Source organism: Ochotona curzoniae, unplaced genomic scaffold, assembly GCF_017591425.1.
Source record: "Ochotona curzoniae isolate NIBS_2020 unplaced genomic scaffold, NIBS_Ocur_1.0 scaffold_4505, whole genome shotgun sequence".
Classification (NCBI taxonomy): Eukaryota; Metazoa; Chordata; class Mammalia; order Lagomorpha; family Ochotonidae; genus Ochotona; species Ochotona curzoniae.
Genome location: NW_024467118.1, coordinates 1,955,833 through 1,982,959, shown reverse-complemented (window position 1 = coordinate 1,982,959; position 27,127 = coordinate 1,955,833). Strand labels below are relative to the sequence as shown.

Genomic DNA, 27,127 nt, shown 5'->3' with positions numbered 1-27,127 from the left:
CTTGGGCACGCATACTGTTGTCACGCGCGCAGTGCCCTTCAGAAGAGCTAATTCAGGCCAAGGGAGTAAGTGCCACTTGAGCGAACAAGCTTGTTCTTCTCCAGCGTCCATCAGCTGAAGGGCTGGGGAGCCACCAGGGCTGCTCCCTCGCGGGTCAGCTCAGCTGGGGTTCGTGTCCTGCGCCTGGAGAGCTGCGTGGCATCTGGCGCTTGGTGCCTGCTGGCTGCATGGCCGTGCTGTGCCGTGCCCTCTCCTCTGGGACTGCGTGTCGCCTGTCGCTCACCCATCTGCAGCAGTTTGCTACCCTTTGGCACGCCTGCTGGGGCCTCTGCCTGCCTTCTGGGTGGCTCTGTGGCCTTTGGGCCTGGCAATGCAGGGTCCTCGGCTCGTGGTCGGGTCAGCACAGTCTCCATCCCTCTTCCTGTCGTGCTGCGGGTCCAGGGCTGACCCAGGACAGTGGGAGTGTGAGGGCTGCCGCAGGCTGGGGGACCGGGCAAGTGCAGCCAGACCTCAGGCACCCCCAGGACAGCGTGTCGCACGTCCTGGTTCCACATGCTTCAGGTCCCAGAGCCTTATCGTCCTCATGGTGGGCTGGGGGACAGTGACAGCATCGGCTGACCCTATGTGGGTGAGCTCACCCGCCAGGGAGGCTCCACTGGGGAGGGTGGGGGAGACAGGGAGCGTCTGGCCACCCCCACCGCCAGCTGCACACCCAGACCAGGTGACTGGAAGCAGGGAGCCCCCCGGCCCCCCGGCATGCTTGTTCCTTGTCTACACTGCGGTGGACTGTCTGCCTGATCGAGTCCACCCGGTTCCAGGTGCCGCTCCAGGATGCTTGGTGAACGGATGGGTGGTGCGCTTGCCGTCATGCCCTCAGCACTACGGCCGGGGCTGCTCCTCTGCTGGGTGTTGCACATACACGGAGGGGCAGCGTGCAGGGGACCGTGAGCCCGGCTGTGCCTCGTGGGCAGTAGGGAGGCTCACCCACACGTGGCCTGTGTGGTGTCTGCCACTTTCCACTGTGCTGAGTGTCCTATAGCTTGGCCCCTGTGCTGGGTCCACGTAGGCCCCATGTGATCTGTCTGGGGGGCTGGGCAGTTGTGAACCACACAGCCATGTGGGATCACGTGGGAAGGAAGGAACCTCGGCTCACTCTCCAGATGGCCATGCCAGCCAGTCATGGGCCAGGGCGGAGCCAGGAATCACATTTGTGTCTTCCATGTGTGTGCAGAGGCCCAAGCACATGGAGTGTCCACAAGCAGGGAGCTGGATGGAAGTGGAGCAGCCAGGATTCGAACCCCCCGCCCATGTGGGATGTCAGTGTCTCAGGTGGCAGCTGTACTGCCACGCCACCATGCCAGCCCCTGGAGTCAACTCACGTTGTCCCATTTTACAGACAAGGGGCCTGGGGTCCAGGAGACTTGTCCTGTGAGGAGTCCGGCGTGTTAAACAAGAAGCCAGGCTGGCTGGGCTCTGCACGTCCCTGGCAGCCCGGCCTGCAGTTCTGCCCCTCCGCCCCGCCCCCACGTTATTCTCACTTCCATCCTCGGCAGTGCAGGTGCTGGGCCGGGGCTCCCTGGGGTTCAGCGTGGTCTCCCTGGCGCCGCACACACTGAGCATGGCAGCTGTCCACATCCTCTTTGGCAGAATGTCTGCTCGGCCTTTGCTTAATGCGCTCCTTCCTTTTGCTTGGCTTCTCCAGTTCTGAGAAGTCAGTAAGTGTCTGTATACACCGTAATTTCTTCCCCTGTTGGACTGTTTTGTCAAAACCCTGGTGACCTGGCAGTGCTGCTGGCCCCGTGTTCCGTTCCACTGCGATGTGTGCCACCTGCCCTTCCACGTCACCCACTGCCCGCCGAAGCTCAACCCCGAAGCCTGGTAGTAAGTCTGAAACCGAATGGCAACACTAGCCAGCTTTGTCCGTCTCGAACACCGTTCTGAGGGGCAGAACTGTGGCATCCCACACAGCGTTAGTTCAAGTCCCGACTTCTCCACTTCCCATCCAGCTCCCTGCTTGTGGCCCGGGAAAGAAAAGGAAGATGGCCCAAAGTCTTGGGACCCTGCACCCCTGTGGGAGACTGAGAAGCCCCGGCTGCAGACTGGCTTAACTGCAGCTGTTGCGGCCATCTGGGGAGTGAACCAGCGGGTGGAGGATCCTTCTCTTTTTGTCTCTTCCCCCCACCCTGCCTTTAAAATAAGCTAAATTTCTTAAAAATTGTTCTGGCAATTTAGGTTTTTTGGCTAACTGACTTGGAAGGAGAGGCAGGGGAGCTCCCATGGGGTGGTCGGGAGCCTGCAGGTTGCCCCCTGAGCTTTGGTCCTCCCCGCGGTATGGCCATCCTTCACGTGGGGGGCGGGGCCCAAGCATTGGAGCTGTCAGTAATGCTCTCCAAGGGGCATTATCAGAGGGCAGGAGGGCAAGCAGAGCCGAGGAGTCTGGAGCAGCTGGTGAGCGTGTTGCCGGCAGTGGTTCAGCCCACTGCACCAACACACCAGTCCCTCCAACGAACTTGTAATTCTGCACGTGGTCCCTCCTTGGCTGTTGCATTGTCCGGCTGCGTGGTGCTCAGCTGTGCTTGGGCTAGCATAGATTCCTTTCCGTTGGTGCCTTAACACAATCTCAGCCTTTTCGCACTTCGGTGGCTCGTTTTAGGGGCCATATGTGTGTGTGTGGGTGCACGCAGGACTGGACCCTGGGCGTCCCTGGGCCAGTTTGCTTGGCTGAGTCAGTGGCAGACGGCCGGGCCTGGCCAGCCTCAGGACTGTCTCAGTGACCTGAGGTGGGACAGGACATCTGTGACCGTCACTGCAGAACCGCCCGCCCCCTCTGACGCCGCTCCGTTGGTGGGGTGTACACCAGCATCCGCTCCACCGTGTGTAGCAAACTATTCCAACGCTTTTGTCCCTGCGAGTTTTTCTTAAAGTGTATTTTGTTACTGAAGCGCCCACTCCCACACTCTATGGTACTGTCCCATCCTTTCGCCTTCAATCTGGCGGAGTCTTTGAGCCGAAGCTCCATCTCTCACAGACAGTATGTAGCTATGTCTCTGTGAAGTGGGCTTTTTAAAAATTATGTTAATTTATTTCACAGGGGAAAGAGTGAGAGAACACACGTGTGCTCACATCGCTAGCTCACCCCCCATGCCTGCAGGGGCTGTGTCAGGCCAGGCTCAGGCTGGGAGCCAGGCACCCAGTCCCGGGACTCAGCCGCCTGGGCTGGCACCCAGCACCTGCTGCCTCCCACAGTGCACAGCAGCAGGAAGCTGAATTAGGGGTGCAGCCAGGACTAGTCCCCGCTTCCTTGCTGTGGGCAGCAGTGGCCCAAGTGCCAAATGCCCTGCCCTTGTTGTTTCTCTTGTCTGTCTGTGAACCTCGGCCCGAGGTAAGTTATGTTACGTTGGTCGGTGTGGCCCTCCTGCTGGTCAGAGTGGCCCTCCTGTTGGTCGGAGCGGCCCTCCTGCTGGTCGGTGTGGCCCTCCTGCTGGTTGATGTTGCCCTCCTGTTGGTTGATGTGTCCCTCCTGCTGGTCGGAGTGGCCCTCCTGTTGGTCAGTGTGGCCCTCCTGTTGGTTGATGTGGCCCTCCTGTTGGTCGGTGTGGCCCTCCTGTTGGTCGGTGTTGCCCTCCTGCTGGTCAGTGTTGCCCTCCTGCTGGTCAGTGTGGCCCTCCTGTTGGTCAGTGTTGCCCTCCTGCTGGTCGGAGTGGCCCTCCTGCTGGTCGGAGTGGCCCTCCTGCTGGTCAGTGTGGCCCTCCTGTTGGTTGATGTGGCCCTCCTGTTGGTCGGTGTGGCCCTCCTGTTGGTCAGTGTGGCCCTCCTGTTGGTTGATGTGGCCCTCCTGTTGGTCAGTGTTGCCCTCCTGCTGGTCGGAGCGGCTCTCCTTGCTGCTTGCTGTCTTGTTCCTTCCTCCCCTTTGTTGCTCATGCAGTCTTCTGTATTATGTAACATTTTTTCTCCCTATTTTAACTTTTCTTCTTAAAGGAGCCAAGTATTTTGGATTGTTTTCTTACTGCTTGTGTCAGTCAATGAGTACCAAATGCTTTTTAAATTTGTCTCCGTCTACTTGAGGTCAATGCTAACTTTAGACCACACTGAGTTGCCACAATATAGTTCACTCTTCCCCTCTTTGTTTCGATGTTTTAAACCCAACACCTTACCTCCAAACATACTGCTATGTTCTTCAAATAACTTGAGCTTATTTCACACGAACCCTTTTACTTCTTGTGAATTTAAGTTATCATCCATCTGCATCTGGTACCATTTCCTGTCAGCTCCATGGGCTCCTGTCCCTCCGCCCACATGTCTGTCCACCCACCCACCCACCATTACACCCACTCATCCATCCATCCACCCACCTTTAATCCACATACTCATTCACCTGTCAAACCCACCGTCCCACCCTTCCACATACCCAGTGCTGGCCGAGTGCCTGCTCTGTCCCCAGCTGTGTGGGTGTCTGGCCATGCGGTGATGAGCAGAATCTGACAGTCCCAGGGCTCATGACCCTAGAGTTCACCATGGGGACCCTTGCCTCAGGATGTGGGTTTGCAAACACTGGTTTGATGAAACAGCCCATGTTTATCTGCTAGTTTTGATTAAGACGGTAGCTTTTTCCAAGGAAAAGGACGTTTTAATTAACCCAAACCCTCAAACCAAGGTTTTCAACAAATTCATTTGTGAAAAATCTTAAATGCGCAAGACATTTAAATAAAAAAAAAAGAAAGACAAATCAATTCCACATGCAACAGTTTCCTGGTGAAAATGCTGACTTCTGAGGGGAATCTGAAGGCAAGGAAACCTGCGAGTGTCCCCGAGTGTCCCACTGACCAGGAGGCAGGAAGGTCCGTCTTCCCCAGGGGGTGATGCTCAGGGCCATGGCCCCACATGGCGGGAGCTGCCGCGCTCAAGACTCATGCCACCTGCCGCCTGCCAGCGAGGTGCCAAGGAACCATATGGAAACTGAGGAACTCGGCAGAAATCTGTCTACATGACAACAAATAAGCGCGTATTTGACAACAAGAGGGTGTGACTAAGTCTTGACTCACCATCGGGAACCTGCAAGTGCAGCGTAGAAACAGCAGGTGGGGCCACCGGGTTAGCCCCTCCCTCCCTTGCCCTTTCCCTGTCACACCCCCAGCTCCATGCATCCCTGGGCTCCCCGCCCCAGGGCCTGCTGAGTTTCCTGCCAGCCCGCCAAGGGTCCAAGAGCCCCTTCCTCCTCCTCTGCCCCGCCCCCACCTCCCTGCAGGTGGGTGGAGGCCATGCGCCCAGGTCTGGACAGCGGGACAGGAGCGACAAGGGGATTTGCAGGTCCTGGCCTTGTAAAACCTCCTCATGTCCTCTCTCTCCTGCTCTCGAGTGGCCTTGGTTTCCACTTGTCCCAAGTCCCAAGGGCACTTGACTTTGTGTTTGCATCTGACTTTGTGAATGAGCCAAGTGGAGCAGCCCGGGTGTGCCAGGGAGATGCGAGGGCCACCTGCAACATACGGGCGGGGCCAGACCCAAGCTGCGATTGTAGGACCCCAGCAGGCTGTGCGATGCTCACCCCTCCCTGATCCTGTGCGGTCACGGGACACAGACAGCTCTCCCTGTGGCGTCCCGAAGGCCCCACCTCTGAGCGCCATGGTGTACCAGGTTCCCCCCGGAGGGACTGAACGCATGGTGAGCCTCCCGGAGAGTGGAGCAGGGGCAGCAGTGGCGCTGGCTGCCTGGATCTTTTTGGACCCCTCCCCTTGTGGACCCTTCTCAAGCCCTCCGTCAGGAGCTTGCTTCCTGGACCCAGGGGTCTCCTGGCCCCACTTCCCTGCATCTTGCAGAGTGGTCTTCCCCAGCTCCTTGTCCCTTCCTTCCCTGGAAAAGCCTAGAATGTTCTTGAACTCAGAAGCAGCAGCATACACTCTAGCGCCAGTGGCCTTGGCACTGCGGCTTCCCCAACACTGTGGAGCCGAGTGGCTGGGGCCCTTTGCCACCCTTGGTGGCCTGAGTGCTGGGGGACGATGTCACACGGCTGGGAGAGGGGTGGCAGTCCCGGGACTCTTGAATGAGGCGTTTCTCGGGGTCCGTGCATGTGGGAAGTGTGAAGCCCCACGCAGCCCCTGCTGGGAGACACTGAGAAGAGTCGACTTCCAGGCGACAGAGTGGTGCCAGGGCGGTCACTTTCCTGGTGGACAGGGGCCATCTCAGCAGCGCCCCCTGCCCTCCTGGTGGCTGCAGCCCTCCCTGCTCGGCCTCTGACTTGCTCTCCTGTCCACTTGTCAGTGGTCATGGGGGGCCCGGAGACCCCCACATGGCTGTTGCCGGCCACCCTGGCCACGTTGCCGAGATGTGCATGATGCAAATAGAATGGACTGGGGGTTGCTCTGTGCACCAGCCTGTGGTAGACAGAGGTGCCACTGTCATTCATGGTGGACTCATTGGCCACTCAAGTGCCCCCACTGTCCACGGATGGGCACTCCACGCCGATCGTGACAGACAGATGGGGTTTCCAGCCAAGGTGGGGGGCTGTGTGGGCGATGCTGTCTTTTCTGCCACTTTGCGATCAGGGTCACCTGCTGGACTCTCCTGGTACCCCTGCTGGTGGTCAGGTGCTGTCACTGCTGCGGGGAGCTGAGGACCCCTTATTGGGTGGGGTGGGTGAGACGTTGTAGGGGGGTGGGGAGGGCTCGGCTCTGGCCTGTGCAACCCGGTTTCCCTGCTGTGCCTCAGCCTTGCCACGTGTTAGTGTGTTAGTGGCATTCATAATTGTGTCCCCACAGCGTGGGTTTGGAGAGGACGGGATCCAGCTCTGAGGCAGGTGGTCCTTGCAGCCTGGGGGGGTGGGCAGAGTGGCTCAGTGAGGGGTGTCCCCTGAACCGCCCTCCTCCGGCCTCGGCCCAGGCTGCTCTCCCTGCGGTCGCCTCCCCCAGTAGGCACCTTCCCGTCTTCCCTCCCATTTCTGGGTGCCCACAGTGCCCCCTGGGTCTCCCCACGCCCCCTAAAGCCCTTGGGGTTTCTGAAACCTCTGCAGTCCCTGGCGGTGTCCCCTCTTCCTCCGTGAGTAAGGGTCCCTGCAGGCTTCTTACTTTCCCCCACGCTCTCCTCCAGTCACTGCCTGCTGGCTCCCAGCCCCCACAGCCTCCCTCTGGCCTCTGAAGTGGCGTCCCATGCCTGTCCTCCCAGCAGCCAGAATGATGGCTGCGAAGAGGCCCACAGATGGACACCTCTGGGGCTGTTCCACCCCAGCCTAAGCCTGAAAATTGAGCCCAGCTCCTGGAATCTTCCAGCTCCCCCAACGTGGCTCCTTGCCTCCCCCTGCCTCCCTGCCAGGCCCAGCAGCTGCTCCTCTGTGTCTGTCCACCCCCAGGGCCCAGCCTGTTAGTCCTCCCTCACCCTGTCCTGGGGGTCCCCGTTTCCCGCAGGGCTCAGGGATGGAACACTCAGAGTGGGGGATGGGGGGTCACAACAGCTCTGACCTTGCAATGTCAGGAGGCATCGCTTGGTCCCCAACTCCCCTGGGCCTTGCTGACAGCTCTGGGGGGAGCACTGGGGGCCTTCCAGGTTAACCCACTGCCCAGGGACTGAAGGGGCTAGCCTGGGGATGGTGACAGAGCCGGGCCACTTCCTACCACCAGAATCCCCAGCAAAGCAGTCTGAACGGGCTCTGGGTTTCAACTGGAACCAAGGGGGACCATCAGGGGCTGCAGGGAAGTCGGGGAGCAGGAGTGGGGGTGGGGGTGGGGGATGGCAGATCGCTGAGGGAGCAGGCAATCAGCCCTGCTTTGATGAGCGGAGCGCCCCTCACCCCCAGCAAGGTGTCCACCCCAGCCTTCCCCAGGGCCCTGCCCCCTCCCTTCCACCCCAGGCTGACCCGGACCAGAGGCAGATGATGCCGACGCGTGCACAAGGCCTTTTTTTCTCTTCCTGGAGCTGGGACTTGACAGGTCCGGAATTGAATTCCCGGCTGGGCTGTTGGGGAGGCTGTGTCCCTGGAGGGAAGCTTCCAAGGCGCTTCTTTCCCAAGTGTGGGAGGCTTTGGGAGACGGCGCTGGCAGGCGGGGCAGGGGCCACCAAGCCGCCCAAGTCGCCAGGGGACTGGGGGCCAGAGGCCGTGGGAGCAGGTCCAGCGGCCTGTGGTCGGTGCCAGGTCTTTCCCCAAGGCCTGGAGCCGCCCCGAGCGCAGGGAGAAGGGCGCACGGAGAGCGCGAGGGAGAGGAGGGGAGTGCGCAGGGAAGTGTGTTCGTGTGTGTGTGTGTGGGGGGGGGGGGGGGGAGTGAGGTGCCTCGCCCTCAGCACCCCCGCTGACCTCCCGGCGCCCACCCCCGCCTGCCCGTCCGCGGGGCAGGCACCGGCCGCCAGGTGGCGATGCGCGCCCGGTGGCGGCGGCGGCGGGGCTGGCCAGTCCCCTCCTCCCGCGGCGCCCTCCCCTCGCCCGCTCCTTTCTCTGCGCTCTCGCTCGCGCTCCCCGGCGCCCGCCAGCTCTCCCGGCCACGGTGTCCGTCGCCCGCGCCCGCCCCGCCGCCCTCGGTGACCATGGCGCACCGGGGGCCCCCGCGCGCCCCCAAGGGCCCCGGCACCGCCGCGCGAGCCCCGAACCCCGGGGCGCCGCTGCCGCCGCGCTGGCGGCCGCTCCCGCTCCCGCTGCTGCTGCTGGTGCTGCTGGTGCTGGCCGCCTGCGGGGCGGCGGGGCGCTCCCCTGAGCCCGGGCTCCTGGGTCCGCGCGCGCGGGTGCTCCGGGTGGCGCGGAGCCCGCACTCGGGGCGCGCGGAGCCCGGCGGCGGCGAGGACCGGAGGGCGCGCGGCACGGAGCCCGGCACCCCGGGGCTCGGTCCGGATCCCGCCCCGGGTCCTGCTGAGGACGGCGCGCCAGGCGCGGGCCGGGGCCGCTGGGCGCGGGCGGCGCCGGCGGCCGGAGCAGCTTCACGGGCGCAGGTCTCGCTCATCAGCACGTCGTTCGTGCTCAAAGGAGACGCGACGCACAACCAGGCGATGGTGCACTGGGCCGGCGAGGACAGCAGCGTAAGTGACCCCGCGCCCCACCTCGGACCCCCTGGCGCTGCCCCTCCGGGCCTCTGACCTGGGGCTACTTAGGCGAGGTCCCTGGATGTGTGAGCCCCTGCTTCTCTCTGGGGGCTGTCCCCGCGGATCCAGGGTCCCTGGCTCACCCTGGGAGCGCACACCCTGCCCCCAGAACCTGCACTACCCAGGGAAGTCCCGCGGGGTTCGGACCCCGGCCCCCTGGGTCCAACAGGCTCATCTCCAGGAGGGGGCGGTTGCCTGGCCGGCCCTTCCTCTCCCCACAGGCAGCCCAGCCTGGCGTCCCGGGATTCCCAGGTCCTGGACTCGCAGGAGGCGCCGCCAGGGACTCAGGACTAACTCGTTTGCGTGGTGTGGTGTTTTGAGATTCTCTGTTCCGGGGTCCCCCGGTTCCCCGTGTGACTCCCCACCAGGAGCGTGGCTGCACCCGGACCTCTTTCGCTAGCTAGCTTGCTGGCTGGCCGGGCTGGGGCCCTTCCCTTGCCGTGCATTCCCCGCTGCGCCCACCCCCACCCGCGGCTGCGCTGGCCTCGCTCCAGCTGGAAGTTTGCCACTCGCTCTCCCACGACCACCTCTGGTGGGGACCTACACCCCTCCACCCCGCGGCGCTGTACTCCCACCCTGCTGGAGGTCCTGCCCGGTTCTGGCTGCGCATCTGGTTTTGGGACAATCCCTACCTACTCTTGGAGCCCCAACTTGGCTTCAGTGGTCCCTGGGGGTCAGCACTGGAGCCGCCGCTCTGTAGCTTTACTGCCTGGGAGGAGGGGTATAGCACAGCTGTACGGGGAGGAGCCCCAGTGGCTGAGCGGGAGGCCGCACAGGGTCCTGGTGTGCATAGGGCACGGAGCGGCTGGATCCTACTTCTGCGGGTGGCCAGGGGCGGCCATAGCCTGGCCAGTTGACCCTCTTGTCTTCAACTCTGTCCAGGCCTGGGGGTCCTGCCAGCTGTAAGATGAGGGGTTCCTGGTGCTGGGGCAGGGAGCTCTGAGTGGGATCCTGTTGGATCTGGGCCAGCCAGCCGACAGGTACCCTCCAGTCTCTGGCCCTGGGTCATTTCTGGCCTCTTTGGTCAGGACCAGCAGCCCTGAGGAAGTGCTGGCCCCCTGGGTGCGGATGGCCGGCAGGGGGCAGTGTGGGCGCTGAGTGGGGGCGGCAGGTGCGCCTCCTGGAGAAGCCCTCCCCCATCTCCATCTTGAGAGAGGACGGGGGTGGGGCAACCCCAGCTCTCTTGTCTCCTGACCCCTGAACCAAGGGGCCGCCTGGAAGTCAGGAATTCCAGGGTTGGGCTAAGCTAGGAAGAGTAAATCCTTTGGAGCCAGAAGTGTCTGCAGCAGCAGCTGGCTCCGCCCTCACCCCCCCCCCCCCCCCCCCCCCCGCGCCTGCCCAGGAGGCTCACTGCCACCCTGGACTCATGCTTTCCTCAGGCTGGGTGATCACAGGGACCTGGGCAGGGGTGGCGCAAGGAGGAGGGGTGGGAAGCAGCTGCCTCCTGGGAGGCCGACACCCTCCGGATGCCCCAGAGCCTCCTGGAGCCCTGTGGGGTGCAGGGTTAGCATAGGCTAAGGGGCAGGGGCTTGGCCTGGCTCTTAGCCAACCTAGGTGGTCTCACTATGGGTGCCCATGGGGGTGGTGGGGCCCTGCAGCCCATGCTTGCACTTAGCTGAAACTTTTCCCACCTCACTCGCTACGCCCCTTGTTTGTTCCCTGCCCTGGGGGACACTCGGGGGAGGGTTGCTTTAGCAGGAGGCCTTCCCCGGAGTCATGGCCACCGGCAGTGACAGCAGCACCAGCTGCTAGCCGCTGTGTCTCATCAGGTGGTGTTTCCCAGCGCCCAGTGCCTATGCTTCGCTGCCTGGTGTCTGAGAGCGACTCCCCTGGCAGCCTTGGGGACAAAGGCCCGAGTGGGGACTTGGCAGCCAGCATGGAGGCACAGGAACTGGCCGGAGGCTGCTTGGCTGAGTGGAGGCCAGGTGACATTGTATGTGCCCCTGGCCCCGCTCCCCGCATACACACTGTCCTTGGAGGGGATCCAGAAAAGCCAAGGGCAAGGATGGACAGTGAACTGGAGCATTGGGGGTCTCCCAGCCAAGCCGGAGAGAGGCAGGGGACCCGTGGGGGCCTCTCTGCTTGCTGCTTGGCCTAGGTGGGAAATGAAGGTGTGACTGCTTACTGGCAGTTCCGCCTGGGCTGACAGAGTCCCGGCTGTGTGTGGGCAGGCCTGGTCCCACATCTCCAGGCGGCCTCTCAGGCATTCTGGTGGGCATCCCAGTCACTCCGTGGTGGGAATTCCTGAGCCTGATTTGGTGACGTCACTGCTCTGACCTGTTCTGATGTCACTGCTCAGCTGGTCTGATGTCACTGCTCTGACCTGGTCTGACCTCACTGCTCTGACCTCGTCTGATGTCACTGCTCTGACCTGGTCTGACCTCACTGCTCTGACCTCGTCTGATGTCACTGCTCTGACCTGGTCTGATGTCACTGCTCTGACCTGGTCTGATGTCACTGCTCACCTGGGCTGACGTCACTGCTCTGACCTGGTCTGACCTCACTGCTCTGACCTGGTCTGACCTCACTGCTCTGACCTGGTCTGACCTCACTGCTCACCTGGGCTGACGTCACTGCTCTGACCTGGGCTGACGTCACTGCTCTGACCTGGTCTGACCTCACTGCTCACCTGGGCTGACGTCACTGCTCTGACCTGGTCTGATGTCACTGCTCTGACCTCGTCTGATGTCACTGCTCTGACCTGGTCTGACCTCACTGCTCACCTGGTCTGACCTCACTGCTCTGACCTGGTCTGACGTCACTGCTCACCCGGGCTGACGTACTGCTCACCTGGGCTCCTTCTAGCTGCACTTGAATGACAGCTTAAGGTGTGCCCAGGGCGGCTCAGTGCCCCTTCCCCTCACTCCCATTTGGCAGGTCTCTGAGTTGTGTCTACACTGCCCAGGACGTCACATGCAGAGGGAATTCCAAGTGCTAGCCTCGAGTTGTGCCTGTCTGGGACAGTCCCATATGTCCAGTTCCTTGGGCCAGCACGGGGTCCTAGGCGAAGCCCGGGATGGAGGTATGGGCTCCTCCTTGCTGGCCGGTGCTGGCCTCTCTGTCCTCGCTGTCTCCTGTGTGGGTTGGGACCTCACTACACAGGGTCCATCTCGCCTGTAACTGATTGCTTCGTTCAAGGCCATATTTGAAGTTGTAATCCAGGGATTTTGACTTCAGCCACGCTGGACCAGCATGGGAGAGTTCATTCGTCCAGTGGGAAAGGAGAGGTAGGCTTGGACGGCTGACCTCTGGAGGATGGGCGCCCTCTTCCCCAATAGCACGGATGGGGAAATCTGGGAAGACTTCCTGGGTAGGTGGTTATGTGACAGAACCTTCCACTAGAACAGCTTGAGTGCAGGCTGGGAGAATTTGAAGGCGCACACATGAATGCTGTGTGTGTGTGTGCAGAAGCCAGAGGAAAGAAGTTTGGGACAAACAGGTAGAAAGCAGCTGCCCTGTGGTCCGCGCAGGGAAGGTGGGGGGCAGTGGAGCTGTGGAGCCAGGAGCGGCTGTATCGAGGTGAGCCTGTGGGTTGCAGCAGGTGCACCTAGGGGTGGCTGTAGACCTCCCACCGTGAGGCAGTGGCAGAGGTCTGGGCACGTGGTGACGAGCTGGGCACCTTTCACCTTGGCTGTCCTGCCTGAGCTGGGATGAGCCCATCAGAGGCTGCCGCTGCTTCAGGAAGCCTGTGTCGTGGCAGGTGGCAGTGCAGGGTGGGGAGAGCCTCAGGTGCAGACCTGTAGGCTCGCTCTTGGGGTGCCTGCCCCGTATCCAGGACAGCTAGGGTATCTGCGCTCACACCTGCTGCCTTGCCACTCAGTGTGGGGCCCAAGTGAGTGAGGGCCTCGATGCAACCTGCAGGGAGTCGCGAGGGGAGCAGCTGGTAGGACCCCAGGCTGGACCACAGGCTGAACCACAGGCTGGACCACAGGAAGGACCACAGGCTGGACCACAGGCTAGACCACAGGAAGGACCACAGGCTGGACCACAGGCTAGACCACAGGAAGGACCACAGGCTGGACCACAGGCTAGACCACAGGAAGGACCACAGGCTGGACCACAGGCTAGACCACAGGAAGGACCACAGGCTGGACCACAGGCAGGACCACAGGCTGGACCACAGGCTAGACCACAGGAAGGACCACAGGCTGGACCACAGGCTGGACCACAGGAAGGACCTCAGGCTGGACCACAGGCTGGACCCCAGGCTGGACCACAGGCTGGGCTCCTGCCCTGGCCATCTTTGGAAGTCAGATGCTTGGCACTGGCCTCAGGTGATAAGGAGGGGTCTAGAGCCAGGAGGCTTGTAGTCAGGGCACCCACGGGGCCACCCTCCACCCCATGGCAGCAGTCACTGGTGGTGAGGTGGGGAAGGGCACCTCCCTCAGGAAGCCCTCTCAGTGGCATCCTGTGCAGACCCCCTGGGCAGCCCCATGGTTCTGCAGCCATGGCCAGTGCGCTTGCCCAGAAGCCGCTGTCTTCCCACCCAGCACCTTACCCTGCCCCCCACAACACTCTCTCCTTCCAGTGCGGCTGAGCCTGCTCATCAGGTGCCACCGTGTGCCCTGGGGACAGCTAGGGCAGGGAGCTCTGGGGGTCGGGGGCAGGAGTGTCTCCTCTTGCTTGTTCCGTAGGCATCGGAAGCAGAGAGAATGTCTCTGCCTTGGAGGCAGTGTTGCTGTCCTCCGAGTCTGGCTGCACGGTCCTAGCTTTGCCTCATTGTCCCAGGGCTGCTCCGTCACTGCAGTGTTGCTCCATCCTGCTAGTTTTGCTGCGTCAGGGTAGTTTTGCTATGTCATCACAGTTTTGCCCCATCATTGTAGATTTTGGTGTTTACAAAGCGCTGCTGGTTTGGGGCCCCTGTGCTGCACCTGGGGCGCCTGGTTTGGGGTGCCTGAGTTCACGAGCCCCGGCCCTGTGCTGCATCTGGGTTCACACTGTGTTGGTTTGAACAGTTGGTTGAGCCTGGGGTTTCAATTTTAGGGAAAATCTCTCTTCTAAATGCTTTATTATTTTCTTTTTAAAGATTTATTAATTTATTTGAAAAGCAGAGAAAAATGTCTTCCATCCATTGATTCACTACCCAGATGGCCACGATGGTCAGCAGCTTCGAGCTGGGTTCCCATGTGGTTGGCAGGCACTCGGGGCATCTGCCACTGCCTTCCCAGGCCATCAGCAGGGAGCTGGATGGGAAGTGGAGCAGCCGGGACTTGAATCAACACTCTGATGTGGAATACTGGCATCCTGAGTGGCCGCTTCACCCGCCATGCTCCTGCCTTCAGACCAGCCCAGCACTGGCTGTGCTGCCATCTGGGAAATGAACCACTGGGCGGAAGACCACCCCGCTTCTTCCTCCCCCTGCCTTTAACTCTTTCTTTTTCTTCTTTGTTTCTTTTTTAAAAAAGATTTATTTATATTTATTGGAAAGTCAGATATACAGAGAGGAAGAGAGACAGAGAGGAAGATCTTCCGTTCGATGATTCACTCCCCAAGCGACTGCAATGGCCAGAGTTGATCCAATCCAAAGCCAGCAGTCAAGAGCTTCTTCCAGGTCTCCCACGCGGTGCAGGGTGCCAAAGCCTTGGGCCGTCCTCAACTGCTTTTCCAGACCACAGGCAGGGAGCAGGATGGGAAGCGGGGCTGCCGGGATTAGAACTCGCGCCCTTATGGGATCCTGGCCCGTTCAAGGCGAGGACTTTAGCACTACACTATCACTCTGGGCCCTAACTCTGACTTTTAAGCAAACAAATCTTAAGAATGTGGATTTTATGATCTGCATGAGCTGACCGCATAAATGACCACTGGCTCTCCTTGTCACAGTGCCTGACACGTCCCCAAGAGCTGGTGGCCACCGTGGTCGTGGGGTCATGAGGATGGGAAGAGCTGGCGGGCACCGTGGTCGTGGGGTCATGAGGATGGGAAGAGCTGGTGACACCGTGGTCGTGGGGTCATGAGGATGGGAAGAGCTGGTGACACCGTGGTCGTGGGGTCATGAGGATGGGAAGTGCCCATGACCTGGCCCTGCCTGTGGCTGCCCATGGTGACAACACTGCGCGCCGATGATGCTGTTGTGACGTGGTCGCCATGGTTACATCAGAATGGAAGGATAGGAGGGCACTGTATCCCCAAGTTCCCCGGGGGGCTCAGTGAGGACAGACAGACCCCCACGGGCATGGGGAGACCCTGGCTCTGCCCCAGGCTGCAGCCCCTCCCACTCTGGGTGTGGCCCCAGGAAGGCAGGGGCTTCTTGCCCACCCCCTCTCTGGTACCCAACAGGACACTGGTAGGCAGCCTGGACTTGTCAGGACAGAAGAGCCATGGCCTGGCCTGGCCCCATCTGCTGGGCTCCCCTGTCCTTACCCCCATCAGATGTGGGGCTCCTCTCAGCAGCCCCGTGCTTCAGTCCCCAGGAGCTGCTGCAAGCTGACTACCCCTCGGCCAGGGCAGGTGTCTGGGCCGAGGAGGGTCCCTGGGGTGGCCTGGGCTGCCCTCACCTGCTGCAGGCCAGGGTCTGTGTGGGGCCAGGTTTTGTAGCATCCTGTCCCCTCTAGTCTCTTCCGAAAACATCTGAGCGAAACTTGACGGGAAGCTGGGGGCTGGCAGGCGGGGGTTGTTTCTTTGGGGCCGGTCTCCCGGAAGTGAAGCAGGTCATGCCCACCCATCCTCCCAGGTGCGCCCAGCTTCAGGGCGAGTGCTGCTGTCGAGTGTCTTGGAGCCCCCCTCCGTGGACCCTTGTCCCTTCCCTTGGGGGAGGACTGCCTGGCTCTGCTCCCCTCGCCCCCTCTGCTCCCCTCAGCCCCTGTCTCCACAGCCTGGGCCAGGAACCGCATGAGTCACTACTGGCTCTGGGCTGGGGGATGGCGGCCAGTCAGAGCTTTGGTCTGGGCCCTGGGGTCTCTCTTCTGCAGAGGGGTCGTGGGCGAGGCCCCTGCCCACTCAGGCAAGGCCCAGGCTGGGGAAGGTGCGTTTCCCAGCAGGCCTTGCCATGGGGGGTGTGGTGCTGTGCAGGAATGGCCAGGATGGGATCTTGCATTCTCTGAGGGCGCCTATGGGCGAATTCCCCGCCCGTTTCCTGTGTGGTTTGCCGAAGCCACACAAAGGCCCAGCCCCGTGGCTGCTGGCCCATCCTGCGCGTGGTCGGCTGGGTTCCCCCAAGGCCCGCCTGGAACTCTGCTCCAGGCTGCCTCCCAGCTCAGCAATCTCCCCAGATGCCGTGCTGCTGAGGGAATCCAGGCTCCAGGCACTGCCGGGGCTTGTCTGTCGGTGGGTAGCTGGCCTGGCAAGGGGCTGCAGGGACAGTAGGAGGCAGGAGCTCAGCCCCTTCCTGACTCTGCTCTCCCCTGCTCCCCGTGTGGGGCTGGTGGGCAAGGGCAAGGCCCCCTCTGCAGACCCCTGTGTGCCAGGCTTGATTGCGAGGCTAGGGCACCTCCAGGCTCAGGGATGACTCATTAGCATATGTGCATATTCATAAATCCCCACCTTGGGTGGGTGCTGTCTGTCTGCTCACTTCCTCCATGCTGGGAGGAGGGCGGGTGGATGCCACTGGCCAGCAGGTGTCGGCGCCCGCCTTTATTGCTGCTCCTGCCTCAGGACATGACAATGTACACACGCCCCCCACCGGGTGGCTGGTCCTGGCAGGGGACAGGAGGGCAGCTCTGAAGAGAGGGGTCCGTGCCTGGGCTTCTCTCACCGGGCAGAGGTCATGGAGGGCCTCCTGGAGGAGGAGGCTGTGGGGGACTGTGGATGCTGTCCATCATGTCTGCTGGCCCTGGACCTTGAGGGAAGTGGGGTGGCTGACCATGGCCCTGGCAGCTGCCCTGCCATCCTTCACTGGGAACCTGTCTGGTAGGGCTGTAGTGGCTGGGGGGGGGGGGTAGCTGGTCCCCAGGGTCAGCTTGGGCTCCAGGCAGGGGGCCCTTGCTCTGTGCCTGGTGGTCTCCTTTGGTATGTAGGAAATTGAGGCACAGGCAATGGAGGTGGCCGAGGTGAGCCTAGGGCCAGGACTCTGTTCCCAGGGCCTCGCTGCCAGCAGGGGCTCCCGGGTGCACAAGCCTGGCCTTGGTGGCTTCCTAGGCCTGCCGCTAAGCAAGGAGTGGGCCAGGGAGTCAGCTGGGTTTGTGTGTGTGCACGTGTGTGTATGGTGGAACCCTTCCCTGCAGCCTGCAGCCCCTGGTGAGGCCCAGATGTACTCTGCCTAGTCTTCCAGGAAGGAAGCAAGGATGTGCCAGCCGCTCTCTGGGCGGGGCTCCAGCTGTGCACGTAGGGTGGCCAGTGGGCCCAGGGCCCAGAGACCGCCCACTGTTGCTGGGATGAGCCAGGGCCTGGCTGATACGGCGCATTCCAGCATGTCTGGGGCCGGGAGGTCGGCTGCGAGCTGCGGCTGCCAGCAGGGCACTGGGCAGGTGGATGGGAAGTGAGCCTCTGTCGGCGCCTCCTTCATTGGGGCTCATGGCGCAAGGCAGCGTGGGGATGGGGAGGGGACAGGATAGCTTGCTGTCCTCTGTGGTGGTGGGCTCAGTGGCTGCATGCCCCTGCCTTGGGGCCCCTCTGGTTTCCTGTGGCTGCTGGCACCAGCTCCACAGACTCTTCCTTCTGCTGCAGAGGCCACAACCTCATCCTGCAGGGAGACCCTGTCCTGCAGGGGGGCCTTGTCCTGCAGGGGGCCTTGTCCTGCAGGGGGGCCTTGTCCTGCAGGGGGCCACCCTCAGCCCTGTCCTCCTCCCCCTTCCCGCTCCCGTGACCCTCAGGACCTGTCACGTACTCACACCCTCCCCCTGGAACCTGGTCCTCCTGCTCCTTCCTGCAGGGATGTGCAGATAACCAGGTCCCCTTGCCCCTCCAGAGCCTGGGCCCTGTCTGCTCAGTTCCCTGCCCGTCACCGGGCTTCTCAGGGGCTTGCTGTCCCTGCCAGTGCCCTTTGGTGACAAGGCTCAGTGAGAGAAGACTAGTTCCAGAAACTCTCCTGTGGCCTCCTTGGGGGTCTTGGGGGACTGCCAGCTGCTGCCTACTTCTCACTTGCCCTCTGGGACACAGGCCTGGCCCCTTCTTAGCTTGAACCTTCCAGAAGCTTCCGACCCTTCCTTCCCCTCCCTCCTCCTGCCTCCCACTGTTGGCCGGCTCTGCATCTGCCGGCTCGCTCTAGCCACTGGCCATCTCTGGCCTTGTCCGCCTGGAGCCCCAGGCTTCTGCCCTTGCACACTGTGGGCTGCCACCCCTGGGGCCCCGGCTCCCCACACTGTGGCCTCAGGGCTTTGTAGGAACTGGGAGAGTGTCCATGGGTTGAGTGAGGGAAAGCTGGACTACAGAAAGGGGAGAGGAGTTGCATTTTGAAATTTTATTTGTTGGATAAGAAGCAGAGAGGGAGAGCAGAAGGGTGCCCAGTGACTTCGGCAATGCCCGCAGTGGCTGAGGTGCTGGACCTGGGGTCCAGAACTCCGTCCAGGTCGACCACGTGAGCCACAGGGACCCTGTGACGGGACTGTCACCTGTGCCTCGAGGTGTGCACGCTAGAGGGGAGCCGCGGTCAGGAGCTGGGGCTGGGATGGGACCCAGGTACTCCCACATGGGACTCAGGGCTCACAACGCCCTCTGTACTGACCTGCGGGCTGCTTGGCCCCCGCGTCGTCTCTGGTCAGCGCTGCCGGTCTGTGGCTCCCATGGCTGTGCCTGCGTTTACGGAAGGCAGAGGGTTCGGGCCACTAAGAGGCTAAATGCGGCCAGCTTGGATGGTGACCCCCTTGGCGGGTAGTTACAGAGCCGAGAATGTGGAGGGTGTGGGTTCCACACCCAGCATAGTACACTCTGTGTGCGCACGTGTGACTGCACTGCATAGACAAGGAAGACCCCCGCCTGCTAACCAGGGAGCCAGATCGGAGGGCCCACCTATGTGAGCAGTGGGGACGTGGCCCTGGGCTTGGGGTTTGGTGTGGGTGCCTGTCGTTCAGGCTGAGAGCCCTGGAGAGGGGACAGCGAACCTCCCCAGGGTCGTAGTGGACCGGGGCCTAGGCTGAGGGAGCTGGACGCATTGGGCACCTGAGTGCCCAGCTTTCCTCCGCACCTGTGCGCCAGAGGCCCGGGATGGGTGCAGCCACAGGCTGGCCCCTGCACGCCTGGCACTGCTGGCATCCCTGGCCTTGGCCAGGCGAAGGGCAGATGAGGCGGTGAGGGCCACCCCAGGCACGTGGCTGAGCTGTGTGTGTTTGGCAGGTGGCCCTCCTGCATCTGCAGGCGCTCTCAGCTCCTCTGTCCTTCCTGAGCAGCCACGTCAGGGTCAGGGGCGAGCTGGACTGCTTATCACTTGGAGACCACGCGAGGATTTTTGCACTTGTGTCCCTGAATTAATTAGAGGCAAGACTCCCGTCTCAGACATTTGAAAATTTCCTCATAGGGGCATCTCTGTGCCCTATGAGACGATGGGGAGGGCACTTGGTGCCTTTTCTGTGTGGCTGGGCTGGTTGGGCACAAGGGCCAGGGGGTCCGCTGTGCCATTTTGATTATTAATCCTAGACGTGGTTCCCTGAGGGCCTGTGGCTCTGGCTCCGTGTATCCCCACATCAACCTTACTGCTTACTGCTGCTCAGCCCTCGCCCATGGAATGTTCTGGAAGAGTCCAGCCGATGCTCCCTGGTTCTAGAATGTTCCATGTGTACCGCCCTGTGCAGCGTGGGCTCTAGGAGTGGCTTAGGGGCGAGTCTGTGGGAACTCTCCCACACACCCAACACCCTGGTCCTTTTATGCTTCCCAGCTGTTGCAGAAAGTAAAGTAAATGGTGAATTAAGCAACGCCCACACAGGTTTTTTTTCCCGAAAAAGGATTGATTTTCAAAACAAAATAAGCCCCTGTGGATTTGCCGAAGGGGAAGCAGCAGTGTGCCGGCTGACACGTCGTCCCGTGGGCACAGGTGCGGGCCACCTGAGTGGGTGGACCGGATAGGCGGGCAGTGGTGTGTCTGTGGTCCCCGCCCCAGGTGCAGGGGTCAGTCCCAGCGCCCGTGTCTGTCCGTCTCCCCTCTGTGCAGCGCACAATGGTGCCCAGGCCCTCCTGAGATCCCGGAGCCACCAGGTCCTCCTCCGGCACCTGCCACAGCCCAGGCCCGAGCTGCTGCTTTTCAGAAACATGGAGAGCGGATCTGGGCATCTCTGTGAACTGCTGAGGTGTTCAGCTGGTTCCCCTGAGTTTGGGAGTTTGCCAGATGCTGGCGGGCGAGCCTGTCCCCGCTTCCATATGGGTCAGCACTGGGCCAGTCCGGGGCCTCGCACTGTGGCTCCTCTGTGTTGGGGCTGGTGAGGCCTGTTGTCTGCCTGAACCCCAACCTGCTTGCTCAAGGGTTAAGTCCCGGGTCCCTGACAGCCCAGTGCCAGGAGTTGACTGTGTAGATTTATTCCCAGCAGGTGCAGGGCGGGGGCTGTTTCCTGGAGGCACAGGGACAGCCTGCTAGCTGCTGCCAGATAAAGAGGCCGTCCCTCCCCAGAGACCCACTAATCCAGGCGCCATCTGTCCCTGGCTCCTGCTTGGGGTAAGGCCAGAGACACTGCGTGGCCCCGAGTGGGACCGCAGACGCTGGCCCCACCACGTCCATGCTCGGAGGATGGCTCACGGGAAGAGCTTGGGGTGGGGGGCCAGATTCCTTAGTGAATACCCCGCCTCCCAGGCTGTGTGCTGGGATGCAAGCAGGATGTCCCTGGCAAGGCTGTCCCCCCAAAATTCTGCTAATTGGTTCATGGCGGCTGTGGGGCCTGCGGGCCAAGGCCCAGGTGTGTGGCAGCAGGCCCTGCTTCTGTGTATCCTGTCGGGGCTCTGGTGAGCTGGGCTTCTGGTCAGCGGGGAGTCCAGTGACGTGACGGCCACCCCTCCTTGTGCTGTACCTGAGGCTGCCCCTCGTGCTCGGAGGGTTTCCTTGCCATTTGTCTGTGTCCCTGTGGTAGACCCTGTTCCTGGAGCCCCTGCTAGCAGCACAGCCGTGGGTGCAGGTGTCTCCCAGCCCCAATGCCCCAGAGTCAGTTTCTGGCCTCAGGCAGCCTCTCACCCCCATGGCTTTGCAGTATGCCATGCCCCACTGCCTACATCCAGGGATCTTCCTCCCTGGCTCCCTGTGCCCACCCGTTCCCCTACGCCTATGGCCACCCCCGACCCCTGTGCCCGCTCCTCTGGGACTCTCAGCATGGCTGGTTGGGGGTTGGGGGGGAGGGGAAGAGGCAGCGGGGGAGGGGGAGTCTTTATTGGTCTCTACGCTGCTCTGCCAGATCCACGTCCTGCTGGCTCTGAAGGCTCTGTGTCTGAGGATGGCAGTGGGCGCGTCCAAGCCTGTCTCCTTGGCTTGGCCAAGTCCCCACCTGGCAGTCCCTCTGTCAGTGTCCTAAATCCATGGATGGAGTGGTGCCCATGTCCACAACCACCATGCTTGATTCTGGTCGCTGTCTGGTGGCTGCAGCCCCCAGGGTCCGACTGGGGCACCGGCTTTACCTGGCGACCTGGGCTCTGGGGCTTCCGCCCACGCCAGCTCCTGGGGGATATCCAGCCTCCCCCACCTCCCACAGGCAGTGCCCGGGCCCTGTTCCATTGGGAGGAAGTGCTGTGGCTTCTTGGTGGGCAGGGAGCTGGGAGGGGCATGCCCAGGGCTGGACGCCATCGTGGTCCTGACCTGTGGAGGGTGCAGAGAAGGTGTGGCAGTCTGCCAGCATGGTTGGCGGGGGGATCAGCCATGTCATGGTCCCTTCCCTGGCATGGTCGCCATGGTCTCAGCGAGGCTCCGCAGGCCTGAGGCTGTGTCTTGGGGCTGGTGGGCAGGACATGGTCACAGCCCGAGCCGGGCCTCCGTCCAGTGGGCATCGGTGAAATCATCACGCCATGCCCTGACAGAGGCTGGCCCTCAGCTTGCTGCCTGCCTCTGAGGGTAACCCTGGCTCTGCCTGTTGGGGCTCTGTGTTTCTATCTGTAAAATGGGCCCGTTGAATCTCAGGGACATGTTGGATTGATGTGGGACCAGGGCCCCAACTCTGGGCAGGCTGCGAAGAAGGAGCTTGGGATTGTTGATGGGAAGGGGGCTTCCCAGCCAGCCCTGCAGCCTGGGAGCTGGGTCCTGGTGCGGGGGGATATTCTCCTGCTGGAATTGAGATTTCAAGTGGTAGGCTCCCCCACTCCCTGCCATTGCTTGGCCTGGTGTGCAGGGCCGCCCGGGAACTGGCCGCCAGGGCCAGGGCTGCTGGTGCAGGCTCTGCTGCGGCTGGAGCCTGTCTGGGTTCACTGCTGCAGAAATAGGGGGAGGGGCTCTCCTGGAATTTGGCAGTCATTATTAGTTTATTGCTCTTTTTCCATTTTTTAAAGAATTATTTTCTTTTTTTATTGGAAAGTCAGATATATAGAGAGGAAAATTGTCCATCCGATGTTTGACTCCCCAAGTGGTCACAGTGGCTGGAGCTGAGCCGATCCGAAGCCAGGAGCCCGGAGCCTTTTCTGCTTTGGATTATCCTCGGCTGCTTTCCCAGGCCACAAGCAGGGAGTTGGATGGGAAGCAGAGCCGCCAGGATTAGAACCCGTGCCCATATGGGATCCCGGTGTGTACAAGGTAAGGAATTTAGCTGCTGGGCTACCACGCCAGGCCCTATTTATCTTATGTTTTTTAAAAAAAGATTTATTTATTTTTATTACAAAGTCAGATATACAGAGAGGAGGACAGAGAGGAAGATCCTCCATCTGATGATTCACTCCCCAAGTGAGTGCAACGGCTGGTGCTGTGCTGATCTGGAGCCAGGAGCCAGGAGCCAGGAAGTTCCTCCAGGTCTCCCACACGAATGCAGGATCCCAAAGTTTTGGGCCATCCTCAACTGCTTTTCCAGGCTGCAAGCAGGGAGCTGGATGGGAAATGGAGCAGCCGGGATTAGAACCGGCTCCCATATGGGATCCCGGCGCATGCAAGGCGAGGACTTTAACCACTAGGCCACGCCGCCAGGCCCTATTTGTCTTATATTTAGAAAAGATTTATTTTATTTTGATTTGAAACATGAAGTTACTGAGAGAGAGGAACAAAGTGAAAGAGCTTCCATTCACTGGTTCGTTCCCCAAGTGGCCGCAATGGCTAGAACTGAACCAATCTAAGGCCAGGAGCCAGGAACCTCTTCCAGGTGTCCCACACGGGTGCAGGGTCCCAAGGCTTTGGGCCGTCCTCCACTGCTTTCCCAGGCCACAGGCAGGGAGCTGGATGGGAAGTGGGGTAGCTGGGATGCAGACTAGTGCCCACATGGGTACTGGCAGAAGCTCAGCCGTCTACACCCCGGTGCCGGCCCATGTTGATCTCACTTTTTTCAGGAAGATGCTACTTTGGATGTTCTGCTGTGCAAGGGTATGAGCCCTCCCGGGAGGACTCTGCTTCCTGCTGGCCCAGCACGGCAGCCTTTCTGGGGGCAGTGCCAGGGAGCTGACCTGGCAGCGTGGCTCAGCTGGGTTACATGGAAGCACCTGCCCTTGGGCCCCTGCAGCTGAGCGACGGGTCTGGCCGTGTGTTACCGACCTGCCTGCAAGGGGCCAGACACTGCCCCCAGCACTGGCTCCTAGGAGCTGTCCCCATGAGCCACTTGGGCCAGGCCTTGCTACCAGCGGGTTAGACAGTCGGAGCTCAGCGTGTGTGCCGTGAACTCTCCTGCTCCCTGACGCGGGCAGGTGGCGGGTGCCCAGTTGGGGTCCCTCCAGGCGGCCCGGGGTCAGGAGCTGAGGCCCTGGGACAAGGAGTGCACGAGGAGGGCAGGTGGCAGAGCAGACCTGGTGCCCCCGTGTGCTGCAGCCCAGCCTGCCCTGTAGCAGCGGATACTGTTTTTAGTCCCTGGTGGAGACGTGGGAGGAACGTGGGGCCTGACTCCAGCCAGGAGGGTGCTGACAGTGTGGCGGTCTTCACTGTTGCTGGCGGATCCCCATTGAGCAGAACTGCGGTGACTCTGCAGCCACCCAGGGACTGCGCTTGGTGCTGCGTGTGTTCTGTCGTTGCAGGGCAGGGCTGCCCGCCGGGCACCTCTGCTGGCTGCCAGCCTGGAGTGTCTGGGGGCACGGGAGGTGTGCGTGTGTTCGATGAGGGTTGGCTCTGTCCCAGGGTGGGGCCTGTCTCATCCGGTCTGCCTCTTACCCCTTGGGGTCTCCCTGGAGTCCCTGTCCCCTCCGGTTCATACCTGTGGGTAGCTTCGTGTTCAGTCTCCCTGCTCCCACCCCAGGGAGAAGCTGAACAGGACCACTGCGGGGTCACTTTGTCTCAGAAGGTGCCACCTTTACCCACATGGCCGGAGGCACTCTGGGGAGGTGGCGTTGCAGGCCTGGTCCTGGTGGCTCCTGTGTCTGTGGAGGGTTTGGTGGCAGCAGGGGCCCTGCAGGTCCCTGCCGTCCTGCTGTGTTCTGGGGGCAGGGACCAGAGTGAGTAACTCCCAACCCTGTGGGGTCTTTGGGGGTCCTGACGAGCCCTTCCTGTGTGTCTGCCCTGATGGCTGAGTGCTGGCCAGGCTGAGCTGTGGCCTCGTTCCTGGTCCCCGTAGCTTGCCTTCCCCCGCCCAGCGGGGCCCTGACGTTGCATGTGCTGGTGCAGTTCAGCCGGGGGCCAGCAGCCTTGGACGCGCACTGCGAGAGCTTCCGTCCATCCTGACCCTCACTCGCGGCTGTGGCGACCATGGCAGGGAGCATATAGGTGAGTTTGAATGTCGTGGGCAACTCTAGGGAGTGGCATGTCAGCATGGGCATGCCCCCTAGATGCCCCACGGGGCGACAGGAAGAATCAGCTCCTCACTGGGCCTCACGTTCACCATCTCATGGGACGTGTGCTTGAAGTGTTGATGTGGGCTGAGCTTGGTGTCCGTGGAGTGCGTGTCTGGATGTTCCCCTGGGTCGGAGGAGGTGGCCTGCGTGCTGCCTGCATGGCGGGTCCTGCAGACAAGGCTGAGCCCGTGTGCGCACAGGGCTGTCTATGAGCCACACTGGGGAGGGGGGTCCTGGCTGGGCGTGGCCCCAGCGGTGTCTCCCCTGGGAAGTGTTCAAGCTGTGCAAGGTACCAGGCAGCCGATGTGGCCCTGGTTCTCATTGGCCAAGCGTGAGTGCTGGTCACATCTGCCCATGAGTAGCTGTCCCTGGTGCAGGCCTCCAGGCGCTGGCTGGCAATGGAGCAGCCACGGGTGTGCTGGGGTGACAGTGGGGGAAGGGTGCGATTCCGGGCCCTGCTGGGCTGCTGGCCAGAAGACACAGGGATGTGGTCATGCGTGTTGCTCATCTCCCCACTCCCTCGGTGCCCCGTCCTGGAAGAGGTGTTGGCATGTCCAGAGCAGCCCATGTCCGTTTTTGTGTCTTTTAGGGTCGAGAGAGGCTGGCCTGGGTGGGGCAACCCCGGCCTGGGTCACAGAGATGCCCATGTCGGCTACCATGCTGGGACCAGGCTTCCTGGGGGTGTCAGGTGACAGGGCTCACTTCTTGGGTCCCACTGTGACCTCTCACAGAGCCCTTGGGCACCTGGGCCCAAAGCCGATATATTGAGCTGCACACCTTCCTGTCCCGACCCAGTGAGTGGTGGCATTTTGGGGAGTGGTCCCTCGGGGAGGAGAGAAGGGGCAGCCCTGGCAGGCTGGCATGGTTCTGTGCAGTGTAGAATGTTGCCTGAGCTGAGCTAGGAACAACGGTCTGGGGCCTCCTAACAGAATTCTGGGCAAAGGTGCCGGGAACTTGAACCTGGTTCCTGGTACAGTCTGTCATCTGGGAACCTCAGAGGAGAGTGGGTGGAGGGTTGTGCACCTGCCGTGGCCGCTGGCCTTCCTGTGCTTGGTGGATGTTGGAGGAGCAGCCCAGGAGTGCCCACCATGTTCATTGAAATGTGGCCCCTGCTCTGTTGTGTGTCACGCTCCCCCAGGCAGATGGGCTCGGTGACAGCCACGACCGTGCCATGTTTGAGTGACAGCCATGACTGTGCCATGTTTGACTTTCCAGCCGGGCAGCACATGTCACTCTGTCCCTGCATGCGGGGCTTGTCTGCGCGGATGGGGCGTGAGATTGTATTCATCAGATGCAAATCACACCATGGAAATTTATCTGCCTTGCCTGGCGGCTGGCCGCCCCTCCCCCAGCCCGGATTTATGAGGCGTGCGGAGCGTCTCCTGTGGCGATCTCTCGGCAGCTATGCCTTGCAAATTAGCTCCTTGAATGATCAGCTGTGTGTATTCCGCATTTAATAAATTCACCTATTAAGGAAGAGGCAATTGATTATGCAATTACAGCAGAGCAGGATCTGGGTCCTCCCCGGCTGCCCCAGGCTTCGGGCTGGTAGTATTGTTCAGGGCTGAGAGCATCCTTGAGCAAGCCTCAGCCTGGCATTCCTGGCTGGGAGAGCCTGTGGAAGCCAGGTCCAGGCCGGGCCCTGGGTGCCAGCCTCGGTGCCTCCTGGCTGGGAGAGCCTGTGGAAGCCAGGCCCAGGCCGGGTCCTGGGTGCCGGCTTCGGTGCCTCCTGGCTTTGTAAGGAAATTAGTGGAGCAGCGGACCAGGAACCTTTGCATCACACTCATGTGGACTGGGGAATTTGCATTATGTATGAAGAGCAATTTGCATTTCATTGCAGGAGAAAAACCTGCACAATATTGATAGATACATTGTGTATGTGTGTGCAAAACAGACCTGAGCCGAGAGTTAGGAGCGCCTTGGGGCCTTGCAGTGCCTGTGTGTAAATCAGCATGGATCCAGCTGGAGGGTGGCTGTGTGGACATGGGAGCTGATGGTGCTGGTCCCTCTCCTCAAGGCCAGTCCGCCCAGCACTTGGTGTGTTCCCAAGGCTGTCACCTCCAAGAAGCTCCTCTGATTTCTGTGTTTTGCTTTGCAACTGCACAGCACCCTTCTGATGGCTCCTGTGAAAGAGCACAACGAGGGCTACTGCCCCCCCCACTTCCTTCCTTCCTCTGCCACTCACCCATTCATCTGCATCCCTCCTTTGTGTCATTGTCCATCCAGAGCCACCTGTCCACCCATCCATCATCCATCCACCTATCTACTCATCCACCCATCCATCCACACATCTATCCACACATCCATCCATCCACCCATCCATCCATCCACCCATCCACCCATC

At 61.4% G+C, this 27,127-nt stretch overlaps 1 protein-coding gene across 1 annotated transcript in view; it reads left to right on the top strand.

Annotated features, from left to right (window-relative positions):
- Positions 1 to 8,505: 8,505 nt before the first annotated feature.
- Positions 8,506 to 27,127, top strand: part of SORCS2 (sortilin related VPS10 domain containing receptor 2) — a 136,914-nt gene continuing 118,292 nt past the window's right edge. The window contains exon 1 of the mRNA XM_040966090.1: positions 8,506 to 8,991. Coding sequence (XP_040822024.1) covers positions 8,506 to 8,991 — 486 coding nt within the window. The remainder of the gene's footprint in view (positions 8,992 to 27,127) is intronic.